General features: G+C 45.8%; 1 protein-coding gene across 1 annotated transcript in view; it reads left to right on the plus strand.

Moving 5' to 3' along the window:
- The window catches only part of LOC139051999 (uncharacterized), a 66,109-nt gene that overhangs the window by 38,792 nt on the left and 12,447 nt on the right, over positions 1-14,870 (plus strand). Inside the window, exons 8-10 of the mRNA XM_070529065.1 lie at positions 762-842; positions 9,135-9,221; positions 13,542-13,713. Coding sequence (XP_070385166.1) covers positions 762-842; positions 9,135-9,221; positions 13,542-13,713 — 340 coding nt within the window. The remainder of the gene's footprint in view (positions 1-761; positions 843-9,134; positions 9,222-13,541; positions 13,714-14,870) is intronic.

The following is a 14,870-nucleotide window of genomic DNA, read 5'->3' on the forward strand; positions in this document are numbered from 1 at the left end:
TGACACCCAGAACGGGTGAGTTTAATTCTCCGCATTCATCATTAAATTCACCGATTTGCCACGCACAGTGACACATGTCGCCATTCGCGCCATTGCAGGGCACTTCAAGATTTTGAATTTTTTTCAGTGGGCGTTGAAGGTCGTGGCGGCTACGTAGTGGTGACGCGGTGATAAAATAAAACACAGGTGTGGAGATTATTCTTTATTCTGTGGTCATACTTGTAATTATTATTTTTAATACCAATTCTTTATTGCTCTTCCTCCCCGACTTCCACGAAGTTGCGCCCACGCTATCGTCGGGTACTTGCATTCGCTGAAACGAATGATAAGAAATTAGTATAGTTGGACGAAAACAATTTTTTTTTTAATTATAGGCCCCCGGGCTCAATGCTTGTCGTTTTTAGGCAAACAAGCCAGCTTTCTTGACAATCAAGCCAGCTTTCTTGACCGAAAGATGAAGGCTTGATGTGATCAAACAGTAGTCGAACAAGGAATGTCGCTATATTGGCAACGTTTCGACAAGGGGCACTGACGAAGACATGTCCCTTTGTTGTAACGTTGGCTGGAGCGACGTTTCCTTGCTCTGTACCACTGTTTGTCTTTTGCGTGTTTTATTACGAGGCGCATAAGAATTGCTGCTTGGTTTATATGCAACAATGACATGCGAATCGAGCTGAGCTGATTTACATATTTAAAGAGATGCCATTTAACGCACCCGATGTACTGTTACAAATGTGCGCCTTCTTACTGTTCTTTTCCAGTGATGCGCCCCAATCGTCCGCGACGAGTGTTGCCATCAAGTTGCACATCCAGAAGTGGAGAAACGATTTAGGTGTTGTAAGGTAATTAGGCCCGTGGGCCTCTAGTGATAACCTGTTCTGGTGCATAAGTTTCTTCGATGCTGCGAAGGCGTGTACGTATGCGCACACAAGCATATGTCATTATTTTATTTTACAATCAGGCCCTTTGTTCATGCAATCACCTTCAAACTATTCATAGTGCTTGAGTCAGCATTTCAATGCAATCAAACTTTTATGGGATTCGTTGATAGTTATACGCCATTATAACGTATTGAAACAATACCTACTTTTTCGTCTTGAAGGATATAAATTTTCCTTTCTTACTTCCATGGCGTGGATTTAATAAATCACTTCCACGTAAATCTTGCACCATTCATTGTATTGCCACACTAAAGACCCATAAGTGAGGACTCAACCGTTCGTTTCATCACCCCGACGTGACCAGCATGAAAACATACAACGCACTGTTATTGTGATAAGCAATGCTCTGGGCCCATATAAAAAATACTCGCGTTAAAACTGGGCGTATCTATCTATCTATCTATCTATCTATCTATCTATCTATCTATCTATCTATCTATCTATCTATCTATCTATCTATCTATCTATCTATCTATCTATCTATCTATCTATCTATCTATCTATCTATCTATCTATCTATCTATCTATCTATCTATCTATTTATCTACCTATCTATCTATCTATCTATCTATCTATCTATCTATCTATCTATCTATCTATCTATCTATCTATCTATCTATCTATCTATCTATCTATCTATCTATCTATCTATCTATCTAATCTCAAATACTCTCAAGGTCCGAAAGCGTTACAGAGAGGAGTGGTGAAAAATACATACCCTTTCAAATTAACAAATATCATGGTAAAGCTCAGCCTTGAAGTGGGTACAGGCTGTGATGAGAGCGATGGAAACAGGAAGGTGGCTCCAGTCGACTCTTGTCCTAAGGATCAAAGATCCGTTAATCAAGTTCGTAAGGCAAGCAGGTCAATCGTATCTTAATAGATAGTTTTAGCGTGTCGGTATCCTGCTAAGCGCAAGCTTCCTGGGTGTTTTACCCTATGGGCAGAGGCGCAAACGTGAACGGCCCGCACGGTGCACCCACCTGGTGGTGCAGAGATCAACCAGACAAATGCAGCTAATAGGGACTTTTAGCGGGTCTGGTATCCGGGAAAGCGCGGGCGGTTTTCCGGTTTAGCGGGGGCGTAAAAGTGAGCGGCCCGATCGGTGGCGCCAGCTGGTGGCGCAAAGCTCAACCACACAACCACAGAGCTAATTACTGTATTCTGCTTAGCTGCTGGGGTAAATATTCGACCGTGGCGTAATCGCGTTCACAATTACGCCGCTGCCAAAAATTTGCACGAGTGGCGAAGCAGGATATGGTGAGTTACTGCAGTTTTAGCTATGCGTTTGTCTGGTTGAGCTCTACAACACCAGGCAGCTTCACCGCTCACGTTTACGCCCCGACCATCCGGTAACCCGCCCAAACCGCTCCCGTTTACCGGATTAGCGTACAAGCTAAACGTCCCTAATATTGCAGTAACATAGCATACTTCAGTTTAATGCTGGAGTAAATTTTTCGTAGCGGCGTAATCGTATTGCTGCAGAAAATTTACACCAGCAGCGAAGTACAATACACTTGGTTACTGCAATATTCGTTATGTGTTTATGTGATTGAGTTGTGCGCCTCCGCTTATCCGGTAACACGCCCAGTCCGCTTGCGCTTACCCGAATACAGGACACGCTAAATCTCTCTGATGTAGCATTCTGACCTAGGTGAAATATTAGTAGGATGAGATAAAATTGTTTCTTTCAAAAGAGGATTTTAATGATAAATTTTAAGAGGAAGATGCGGGAACACTCACAAAGCGTTGAAAGATCGAGAAGGTATAATCTGGTCTTCCTCGACGTGACACTGGCACGACGCGATTAAGTGGACGAAATGTAACAAGTGTCTAGATTTCGAATGCTTTCAAGCGTGTTCACAAGGTTAAGCTGGCCGGAGTCCTAAATGGCAGGTGCATATACTAATTTTAATCGAACGAGTGTTTTGTAAAGAGTTAGGTTAAAGGCCCCCCTCACCTGGACACATGGAAAATTTGTGCTATACGTTAGAAGTTGTTACATCTCCTCTAGAAGTGCTCTACGGCAAGATTTTTTCAAATTAATTTACGAATAGCAGAGATAGAAATATTTGAAGAGCCGCGAACCCATGATTTCAGGAAGCGAGCGTCACATCCAACAAGGACACTATCTCCCCTTGCCCCGTCTAGCCTCCTATGGGGAACCAGCGTTGGCCAGGAGGCGCTACGACATTTTTCATGCGTTACTAAAATATGCTGAAACCGTCCGATAGGGAGGCTACGAAGATGGCACGACATATTTAGCGATAAGAAACGTGCGCCTGTATCAATGTTTGTCTAGCCCGATGCGGCCAGCCAAGTTCTGTCCATGGCCATGCGCGCTGCGTAGAGCGCATGCGCTGCTACGTCCTAGCACGTCGGTTCCCTGCCGTTTGAGGAGCCGTGAAAAGTGTGACTCAAGACAATCGGTGAATTTGCTGACACGAAATCACTGCGTGTGCTACTGGAAACTGTCTCTACCGCTCGCTAGGCTGTGTGTTACGGCGCTGCTGTCGGCACGCGAAGCTTCAGCGCTGGTTGCCCATAGCGAAATTCCTTCCCTGCGTTCTCTCAAGCCTGTGCCGGAGGATTGTGTGACGAATACGCCATGGGCCACTCGTTTGTTTTTTTCGCTCTCTCTTGCGTTTTTGCTGAGTGGCGCACTTCCGGTGATGGTCTCACACGCATTTTGTCGCATTTGTCTCGTTCCGCACAGCGGCCAATATTGCTCGCTCTGTGCGAGACAACTGATCAACGGCATAAGTCAGCGCCACAATCACAAGCACTGAGGCAGACGTGAGAGGATGAAAGAACGTGATCGCGGCGCTAGAACATGATAGAAAATGACACAGTTTCGTTCTCTGCACGCGCGACTGCATGACCTGGGAACGAGCTGACGAATCCATAGTAAATCTCTCTTGTTACGGTACGAAATAAAACGAAAACATGCAGGCATTTGGTTTGTATGTTCTATTATTTCTGTAAAATTTAATTCGTCCAGTGAAGCAACAGATTAAAGAAATTACTTATGTTAGCTTAAATAATTCTTGAAGTTACGTGCCACTGTGAGCGACGGCACAGCACTGCCATGTACGTATGCGCACTTGTGCGATTCATGTCGACTCTCCGGCTGGGAGCGCGGCGCCCACAAGGGGAAGCTCAAACGTCGTTTCTGTGAAATTTAAGCTCTTACGGCTGTGCGTAGTGATGTAATACTTAGCAGACACATTCGTTTACACGCATTTTATGCACTACGCTTGTCAGCCCAAAATGGGCAGACCTGGTGAGGGGCCCTTTAAGGGACGTCAGTACAGAGTTGGAGTTCCGCTGCAGATAGCCAGAAATGCGGTTGGCGCTGTTAGAAATGTAGTCGTCCAGGGCATGCCATGAGCGGTACTTCTTAATTTTAAGACCAAAGTACTATGGCGATAGAAAGAAACGCGAACAGCGGAGCGCGTGGCCGAAGCATAACTGAAGGTATAGTGCGCGCCGTCCTGTCATCATCATTGACAGGCGGGCACATCCGGTTTGATAGCGCTGTGCGATGGTGCGCCCCCTATCCTGCGACATTTTCGCTTATGTTCTGCTTCTGTTTTACTTGAAAACGAGGAAAGGTGATGGTACAGTAATGATGACAGCGCAAACTGTACTATCGCGACGAAAAGAAACGCTAACCGCGGAAAGCGTGGCTTTTGGCACAGTCATCAATAGTGCGAGGATACGAGTCCAACTCTCATAGGCTGCTTTCAGTCGGCGCCACCGTAGCGCCAGACGTGACTGGCAGAGGATAAGCTTTCCTTGCCTATATGCCCGGCAAGTAAAATGTGGCACGCTTTCATGCTGTCGCGATGTCTGAACAAGGAAACAAGGAAATTGTTCGGATACAGCAGCGATTGGGCTAAACGTATCATACCAATTTGACGCGCGGCAACACAAACTTTCGCTGTTTTTTTTGCTTTATGCAGCTTTGATCCCACCTGCTTCAAGCGAACAAGCCTCAGCGGGCGCTGCTCTGTTAATGTTTGGGGTGCCATCACAGCCGAAGGCTTGGGTCCCCTTATACGGCTAGATGAACGCTTCACTGCAGCAGAATATTGTAATGTAATCGAGCGGGTTGTCCTGCCCTTTGCTTTGGATGAACTATTCAAGGATGGGCTGTTTTATTATCAGCATGACCTTTCTCCAATCCATACTTCACGTTCCGTGGAGGCTTTCCTAGAGAACCTTGCAAACCGTAAACTTTCGTGGCCAGCAAAGTGAGCGGACATAAATCCAATTGAGATTGTCGGGGGAATTATGATATCACGCTTGTCACGTCTGCAGCTCCATAAAATGAACAAGGGCTCCCTTTGGGCTGCTGTTCAGGCCGAGTGGGACCGGCTTCGCGGCACTAAGTTAGCCACAGACCTGTTTGCCGCTATGCCAAGGCCCATGGACTCCGTCATCCTGGCCGAAGGAGACTTCACCAAGTATTAATTAATGCAAAGTATGTTTTTGTCGAGAAAATCTGCTTCGTGATTTCCTCAGACTTTGTGCCAGCTTGAGCTTTTGTTTCAGTTGTTCTTTATATCTTTCTTAGACCAATAAATTTGCTATGGTCTGGAATTCACGCTTCAGTTCTGTCAAGCACACACGCATCGCGATAGCATGAAAGCGTGCCGCATTTTACTTGCCGGGCATATTGGCAAGGAAAGCTTATCATATGCCAGTCATTTCTGGCACTCGGAACGCACATGCGGTGCGATATTGCCAGCCGGAACAAAAGTCTAGCGCTACGGTGGCGCTGACTGAAAGCAGAGATCCGCCTAGCGACAACCAAAGCATATGAGAGTTGGACACGTATCCTCGAACTTGCGCTGACTGAGCCAAAAGCCACGCTTTCCGCGGTTCGCGTTTCTTTTCATAGCGATAGTACAGTTTGCGCTGTAATCAGTACTGTACCGTCACCTTTCCTCGTTTTCAAATAAAACAGAAGCAGAACAGAAGCAAAAATATCGCAGGACAGGGGGCGCACCATCGCACAGCGCTATTAAACCGGATGTGCCCACCTGTCAATGGCGATGACTGGATGGCGCGCACTATACCTTCAGTTATGCTTCGGCCACGCGCTCCGCTGTTCGCGTTTCTTTCCATCGCCATAGTACTTCTAGCACGTCACCGGTAACAGAGGCAAATCACTGAGATTATGGTACAGCGCCATGTCGATGTGAAAACTATGAAGTACTGTCGAGCTCAGTATGACCGTATAGGCTTTCGCTCAGTAGGCGCGAGCACGGGCGCTGTTCTCGACAGGCATGGCGGCTGCACAGCCGCCATTATCCGCCATGTTGACTCTCTGATTGGAAGAGCTCACGTGCTTTGAAATTTGTGCCGGGATATGGTAGTTTTGCAAATTGCAATTTTGCGTTTTCATCAAGATGACGAAACGTGACGTGGAGTTGCAAATTTTTTTGACTAATACATTTCTTTTGGTCCTTGGCAGCTATATTGCTACGTTAGCGCTTCAAAAAGAAAGTGAGCGGTAGCGTGCAGAAGCCAGTTCGATTCACCTGCAATTTCGCGAATATGTGTTGGCGATCCAAGATAGCCGCCATGCCAGCTTGCTGATTAGCTCGAGGAATATGCTGTGGGGAGCGTCACAGGAAGGACTGTTTCGTAAGCGTCGATTTGACGTAGCGTGACGTTGCGCTTGGCCACCATTGCAGAGATTTTCCGCCATAATTTGTGGTGCGACGAGCCGCGCGAATTATGCTAATGAGCAGCTCTATGTAATGGCGGCCGAGAGGAATGCGCATCGCCACATTTTCCCCGTTGTTTGGCACCATAAAAATCTTTTGTTCATAACGGGTGCTCATAGTATTTGGATCACTCTCGGGTGGTTTTGGCATTTGTGTTTTCGGCCATCATTTCTTAAAAGAACGCGTTAATATGAAATAATATTGGTTGAACATACCAAAGCTTCAGCAACGTTGTTCACTTTTCGCTGCTGCATTTGTATTGTAATCAAGATTAATGCCTTTTCGCACAATCAAAAGTTATGACAACAGCGTCTTTTTAACCTATGAAAAGGAATGTACGCAAGGTGGCGCCTCGAAGTTTCCTCCCGCGCTGCGAGTAAACAGCGAAGTGAACAAAAGATGGCAGCGCCGGCGCTTGCGTCGCGCTAGCGGATATCTCTGGCGCGCGCAGCGCTATCAGTGATATTCGGCCTTTCTCAGCCAGCCGAGTCGGGCTAAGTCACCTGCGTTTCACGAGATAGTGATAACGTGGCCTAGAATCATCACGAGTGGGAGGTCGCGTATGTTGTATTAAGGAAGAAAACAAACGCGTTGGCGCAAGCATACGATGACTTATTCCATTTTCCGGGGACACGCATCCTAGCTAATGAAGCAGACGACGGAAGCCAGAAGCGTTTTTGACGGAATAATTATGCACTTTTAGCTAGCTGCTTTGTTTTTACTGCGGAGGAAAACTGTTTTACTTTACCGAGGACCTTACGTTCAGTGCTTTCATTTCAGTTTCTTAAGCATAACGTCAAGTTGGCGTCACGTTACGAAAGAAAAATGGGGCCATCAGCGCCATTTTATTCCCGTCGTGTCTACGTCACGCATCGAAGAAAATGGCGGAATGTCCAGAATAGCGACCCAGGTGGGAAATCGCACACCGACGGTGGAGAGCGGCGCCGATGGTCGATGTCTTCTCAAGCTAGAGGGAGAGGGTTCCGGTGTTCTTGTTTCCAATAGATCCCCTTGATGCCCACTTTGGCCCTATCTGCCAGTTCGCAAATCTGGACCTCACTCTCACGAAAGCGATAAGGATAGACAGTGGCTGCCTTTTGTGCGATTCGATACGTCAATGAACTTCAACCGGTGAAATATCGCAGATAAGAGGCCGTGAGTTCTCACCTACACTTTTATTGCGGATATTGCAATCGCACGCAGGAATGCAGAAAGAAGGGCAAAGGTTGGCATTGTGCAGTAATCCAGAAACTTATGTGGCGACGCATCAAGAGGCGGTAAATGAAGCATAGAATTCTGAGGTGATAACAATTTTCATTTACAGAAACTTTGATGATACCAAGGTCGCAAAAAAGGTGGTCACTAATCTGCTCAAATTATTTTCATGATAAAAAGATTTTGTCCTCAAGCCTGGGAGAGAGGGTGAAAGCAAGCATGAACGGGCGATCTTCAAGAAGTAACAACAGAACCCTCCCCCTTTAAGTTAAGAACACGGCGACAATCGGCCCCACTATCCAATCTGGGAGAGCGCTTTGCCTCGCGCTCACTCTTTGTATCTCATAATGAGTGCTATAGTACTTATAATCAGTTTACAGTTTTCTATATGTATCTTCCTATCCCATTCAAGGCACCTCTTATACATGGGCAAGGCCGTGTTGGAGGTTATTATAGTCGGATGTGTCAGTTATTTTGTGATACAGAACGCAGTCATCCGCCAATAGTATAATTGACGACAATACGAGGCTGTTAGTAAGGTCTTTAATATAGGTTGCAAAGAGGAGTCCTTCAATAACTGACACCAGCCGTACGCCAATCGTTCACCCACTGCGCCTGTACCCCTGCTCACCAATTTTTAGTAGAAGTGTTTCGTGTGAGACAGTTAAGACGGCCTGCCAATTGCCAACAACAGTTATGAACAGAATTCTTGGCGAATTTCGTCCCTGATATATTTATCATGACTGAATGATGTGCAGAATCACCGCTGAGTGTTGCGAAATAATTTCTTTCTTCTGTGCCCTTGCGTGAACAAGCGAAGCTTCCGTGATTTTATTTTATTTTTTTATGAGGTTTTACCTGCCAAATTCACGATCTGATTATGAGGAACGCCGAAGCGGGGGACTCTGGAAATTTGGGCCATCAGCGGTTCTTTACCGTGTGCCTAAATCTATGTACACGGATGTTTTCCCATTTCGCCCTCTTCCGTACTTTTTAAAGATTCTCTAATGCTTTGGTGAATATATTTTCTAATTATTAATAATTTTATAACGATGTGGCTGGATCGTTTGCGCATTCAATGCAGGTCTCCTAGGATCCGCCACTGAAGTGTGCGATCTTATCTTTCTGAGCCAGAAAAGGCGTGAATTTACCAGTATTTTTTTGTACACCCCAGACTTGTAGAGGCTTTGGTTTTCGTCGAAGTGACCATCAATAAAACGAAAATTATCTGGTTTTGCAGGGTGGCTGAGTTCGTGCCAGCAGTGCTGATCATAATTTGGTTGGGCATATACATCACATCGGTCTCGGGAATGATCCTAAATACACCGTGCGTACCTTTAGATATATTACTTGAGAAATTATTGTTGCTTAAGTGGCGTTTTGTACGCGCTCATTCTGGTGTCGTTCGCTGTTCTTTCAAGCTGTGTTCACACATTATTTTAGCAGTAGAAGAAAAAAATGTTGTCACAGAATAGCCATGGCACTTGTACACAATGCCCAAAGGTTGCTCATGGCTAACAGCTCATAACTGACCTTCTAACGTCAATGATGTCAAGACGACTTAATCCTGTAACCAGTTGAAACTCAGTACAACCTCGCATCGTCGATATTATGAAGTAATCCGATCAAATTTTCCGCACTGGCTTGATGCAAAAGAGACTGAAAGCGCGTGAAATTTTGATATTTGAATGGAAGTTAGAAACGCAGTGCAAGAATTTTATGTTGTGAACATGTATTTAATAGCGTAAGTAAAAACAGAGTAAAAGATGGTGTTCAAACCTATGTTGCTCGTGAGCCATGGTCGACCAACAGAACTACCGAGATGTTTGCAAATGAGTCTGCTTTAAACTTTTGAAGCATTTTTCCAAGGAAATTATTGGAATAGAATTACGTTTCATGTACGTAAGCAAGCACATGTTCTGAAGATAAAATTTATTTCCTCATATCAGGATATCACGCTTAAAAGAGCATTAGAATGTAGGAAGTTTTCTTCAATCTATTACTTTTTTGTGCAATCACGAGTGCTTATCACATTTAACTCTGAAGATCGGGTCATTATGTGCTTGTCCGCGCGTGGTGTGAACATACAATAAAGTCATAAAGGCCCATGCAGCAACATTGAGTTTTTCAGCTACCGACACGCCGACACACACCTATCATTCTTATCGGAAATTGCTAATACTGGTCATGAAACTTAATTAATTAATCAATTGCTACCATATCAATGGAAGTTTACTGTACCTTATGCTTATTCAAAGAAGTATTCACAATGGCGCTTTTGCCTCAAACAGCGCGGCCACTGCCGAAAGCACTGCTTGAAGACCAGAACGTCTTCATTCAAAGAGTGCCTGGTTTTTCGAGTATTTTCATTTCGAATGATAAAAATATTTTGTTGGTTCTATCTTAGGACGTAGATGAGCAGACACGCGTGGATGGTCACAGCTTGGCTTTGACTGGGCGCAGGCGCGGGAATCGTCGTGGGTCAAGTCAGTTCGTTTAATATTCGTTTCTTTTTCGTGAAAGAAAAAACGATCGAATAAATTATGTGGTTTTACGTGCCAAAACTGCCATCTATTTACGAGGCACGCCGTCGTCGGGTGCTTGGCTTGCTGGGGTTCTTTACCATGAAGAAAAAAAAATTGACTTTGGGTTTTGAGTGTCAAAATCACAATCTGATTATGGGGCACACCGTAATGGGGGAGGACTCAGCAAATTTGGTCCAGCTGTGGTTCTTTGACGTGCATCTAAAGCGAAGCACACCGGCGTTTTCGCATTTCACCCCCATCGAAATGCGGCCTTCGTGGCCGGGATTTGATCCCGCGACCTCTTGCTTTGCAGCCAAACACCATAGCCGCTAAGCATCCACGGCAGGTATTTAAAGGGACCCTGAAACGCTTTTGACGATTTTCTACAAACGTACTGAGTCGTTAGAGTAGGTCCTTCTGATCATTAATTGACACATCTAAGTGCTCTGCGTAAAGCGTGTAATTTATTATAAGCTTTTAAAAATGCACATCGCTGCCGATCGCAGCGCACTGCTCGGCGGAATTTTAAGCCGCCCCTACCCATGTGACCGAAATCACCCATATGACGTCAGTGGGGCGAGCTATCCGATTGGCTGACCAGGGCGCGTGATCGATAATTTTTCAAACTTTATGGTAAACAAATGATCATCGTTATAGTTGGAATGTTAGTTAACTTGTTTTTATAAAAAGAAAGTAGCATAAAGAGAATGCACAAGAACAATTTTTCAGTACACTTAAGCACTTCCGGCACACAGCAAGTGTCGTCTGCTTGTGTTACAACGTACTCCATTTTGACGAGAGCTCCGCGGTCAGAGTTGGTCTCAGTCTTTTCGCGAGCACTATGATTCGACTTTGTTGCCTTGTGGACTACAAACGTAGCGACTGGCAATATGTCAAGCTGCGACATCGTGTCCCTCTGCAAGGCAGCGTACGAGCGAACTGGCTGCTGCGCATCGGACTGCCGCTATCCTATCGGCGCCAGGATTTGCGCGTTCGTGGCTGTCACTTTACAGCGGAAGATTACTAACGCAATAGCGTTTCGCGAGTCCGAAATTAGGGCAAACGTAAGCGCAAGGGGACAGGGTCTGGCCGCTTGACTGTGCCGTAACGGGACGAGCCGAGATGAGCAGAAGGGCAAATGTGAATGGTCTGCACGGTGCAGCCACCTGGTGGCATAGAGCTCAACCATACACAGTAGCAGCAACGAAGCGTATTCTTCTTTGCTGCTGGTGCGTATTTTTCGCAGGAGTGTAATCATCAACACGTTGTTTTTATAAATGTTTAAAATGTTTTACACTTGGTTAGAGCAATATTAGCGCTTTGTTTGGCTGGTTAAGCGCTGCGCCAACAAGTGTCTGGACCGTGCAGACCGATCAGGCCGCTCACGTACGTCTACGCCAAAGTTCCTTCATCAGCTTGAGTTTATGCCTCCAGTCATTTTCCAAAATGACCAGCTTGCCTGTGGTTAACGGAATACCAGACACGTTTGGCGCTACGACAGAATGCTCGCAACGCACGCTGCTTCGATAGCTGTCGCTATCCAAAACCACCGGAAGTGGACGATGTGACGTCACATCGTGACGCAGGACCAGTGAAGGTGGAGCTTAGCCCCGCTCGCTCGGCGAACGAGTTGAGGAGGAAAAGCATGGCTGGGGAGGAAGGTAACTTCTAATCGCTTGCAGCTCCATTAATACGTAACGCTTCACTTAAATTGTGGTGCGAATGTTCTACTTAAGCTGTACCCTACGCGTCTACAAAATTTGTCCGAACCGTTTCAGGGGCCCTTTAAAGCTCACCTATGCACGGTACATGAATGTTTTTTTTTCTTTTTTTTGCGTTCCGGCCCCATCGGAATGCGGCCGCATGGATCGAACACATGACCTCGAGCTCGGCTGCGCAGTGCCATTGCTACATGGGCTATTGCGGCGGGTCCCTTTTTCCTGAAGTATGGCGGTGGTGGGAGAAGTGAGGAGTTAGGACGTCACAAGCTATGTGATCAAGGCCAGTTCTTGCCCGGTAGGAAGAACGTTAACGGACACTTGTGCGTTATTGCTATTCAGTCTAGCTCTTTATCAGCATCGCTGTTAATTACCACCGCGATATATGAAACAACAAATCTGATTGGAACGCCGTCCTGGCACCTTTTTTTTACGACCAACTGAATACCACATCGTCAGAGACAACTGCGGCGTGAAATGAAATAAACTCGTAAGGGAAGTTGAGTAAAATCGTCTAAATTCAGTGATAGTCCGCAGGGGTGGGCAATCAGAGCACGTCGCTGGTTTCAGTAGTAGCTACCTTTTTTCCATTTTATTTACTTAACAAGCCTGACAATTTGACGTAATAGTTCTGCGGAAACCCGCACGGTGGAGAGAAGTAATTAATAAAGGGAAAATGAGACGTCCACCTAAACGTAGCTAAATGTTACAAAAGAAACCTATACGGGTTCTTCGCAAGTTTCCTGATTTTCCCTTTATTCATTACTTCTCTCCCCCTTTCAGGTTTCCGCAGAACTATTACGTTAAACTCTTGCCTTTGCTTCGAGTTGTTGACAAATTCGACTTCGCCCTGCCATCTTATAGCCGCCTGGTTAGCTCAGATGGTAGAGCGGCTGCCCCGGAAAGGCGGGGATCGCGGACTCAAGTCCCGGACCAGGACGAAATTTTCAACTGCGAGGCTTTTCTTTCGAGGAACCTGTATGGGTTTCTTTGTTGCACTTCGCTAAGTTTGGGTGGACGTCTCATTTTTCTTTTATTGAGCGTGTCAGTGCCCAGTTCTGTGGTGTGATGGTAATGCAATTTTTGTGATAGGCCTTGAAGCAATGTTGTATATACTTACTGCACGCGCTCATTGACTGACGTTGGGTAAAAAAACGTAGCTTACGCAATACAGGTTCTTTTATATGTCGTATAGGCTATAACATATGTTCTCAGAAAATCTACGAGGAGTTTTTTATTCCAGCCAAAATATGTAATTTTACTGGAACTAACAATGATAAAAGAACATCATGTACGCAACTTGTTTTTTCACGAATGCCATCGTTGCACCTAGCGGGTAATGCTTGCTATCTGTATTCGCACAAACGAGTTACGCGGCTTTGCCTGCGCATGTGTGATTTGCAGAGCCTACGAACAGCTTGAATTAGATTTTATTGTCATCGTGGCCTTGTTCTCACTCCCTTGGACCTGGTGTCGTAAGCCACCCACAGCGGGCCTCCGGCTCATTGTGCAAAGGCTGCCCTGGGGAGCTGTCATCACATATGGAGGCACCTTCACGCTTTCTTTCATCGTGAAGGTAGTGTGTGCGTCGCTGGTTGAATATAATTTGTTTCTCGCGCATAGCACTGGCGCACTCAGCGAACTTTCAAGACGAAAGCGACGAGAAGTACGGTTGCTGGGCCCGTGTTCGCAACATTTAATTTTCTTTTGTATAGAACGTTTCCCACTTGGTCGGCACCTACAAGTGGTTGGCACTTACAAGCAAATAGCGTTGTTGGACGTAATATTAGTGAATGTAGCAGGCAGATGAGAAACATCACTCACGAACTTATGAATTCGGCCCATGGGGAGGCTTTCCGTTCGTTAGTGTTGTTTGTTATTAGACAGTTTTAGTATAGCGTACAATGCTTGCGTTAGCGTTAAGCGTGCGACGCAGCGCTAACGCAAAGAAAGACTGCACTGCGCGGCACAAGGTAGTGTTTTAGAATAGCGGAACGGAGAAAAGCGTTAACGTTAACGCAAACAAATACACAGCCATCTAGATGTAAAAGCACAAAGTACTGGGAAGCCAAATCCACACGAAATGTCGAGCTTATCCAATGCCGAATCCGCAAGTGTGTCCCTAAGTCAAGCTTATCGAAAGCCACAGTCGATGCGTTATTACGCATGTAGGTGTTTCGTTTGAGTGTTGTTTTGTCTAGAGTCGCTTATTATTCTTAGCATGCCGCGATCGAGTGTTCTGTGGGACCCATTTTACGTGTCCTTTTTAAGTTGGGATGACATAGACGCCTTCATGCTTCGGGATCAAGAGCGACCGCGCAGGTTCTACGTGTCCTCAAGATCCACTCAACATCGAAGCTATTCCGAAGGGGACGTTTCGCCGCCAATTTAGCTTTCAGAAATCCGATTTGCCACTTCTTTCCACTTATTTGCAATAGAAGCCCATCTTGACGCCCGTCCGAGTGGGTTCAAGGCGAAAACCTCCTTCAGGAGGTTCATATCGTCGTCGTCGGTAAAACGCACACACATTGTTACCACAGCACCGACCACACTGCTGTGTTTTGCCACGGAAAACGTGACAAGCATCGGCTTGACATGCGGCTTTACACCAAGCGAACGAGCGAAATACACTTGGGCGCCATCTCGAGGCCGCTACAGCAAACATAAGCAAACATTAGCAAACCCTCTCGTTAAGCCTACTGTGCCGCTAATCGAGAACGCATATCGTAAACA

This window comes from Dermacentor albipictus, unplaced genomic scaffold, assembly GCF_038994185.2.
Source record: "Dermacentor albipictus isolate Rhodes 1998 colony unplaced genomic scaffold, USDA_Dalb.pri_finalv2 scaffold_17, whole genome shotgun sequence".
NCBI classification, from domain to species: Eukaryota; Metazoa; Arthropoda; class Arachnida; order Ixodida; family Ixodidae; genus Dermacentor; species Dermacentor albipictus.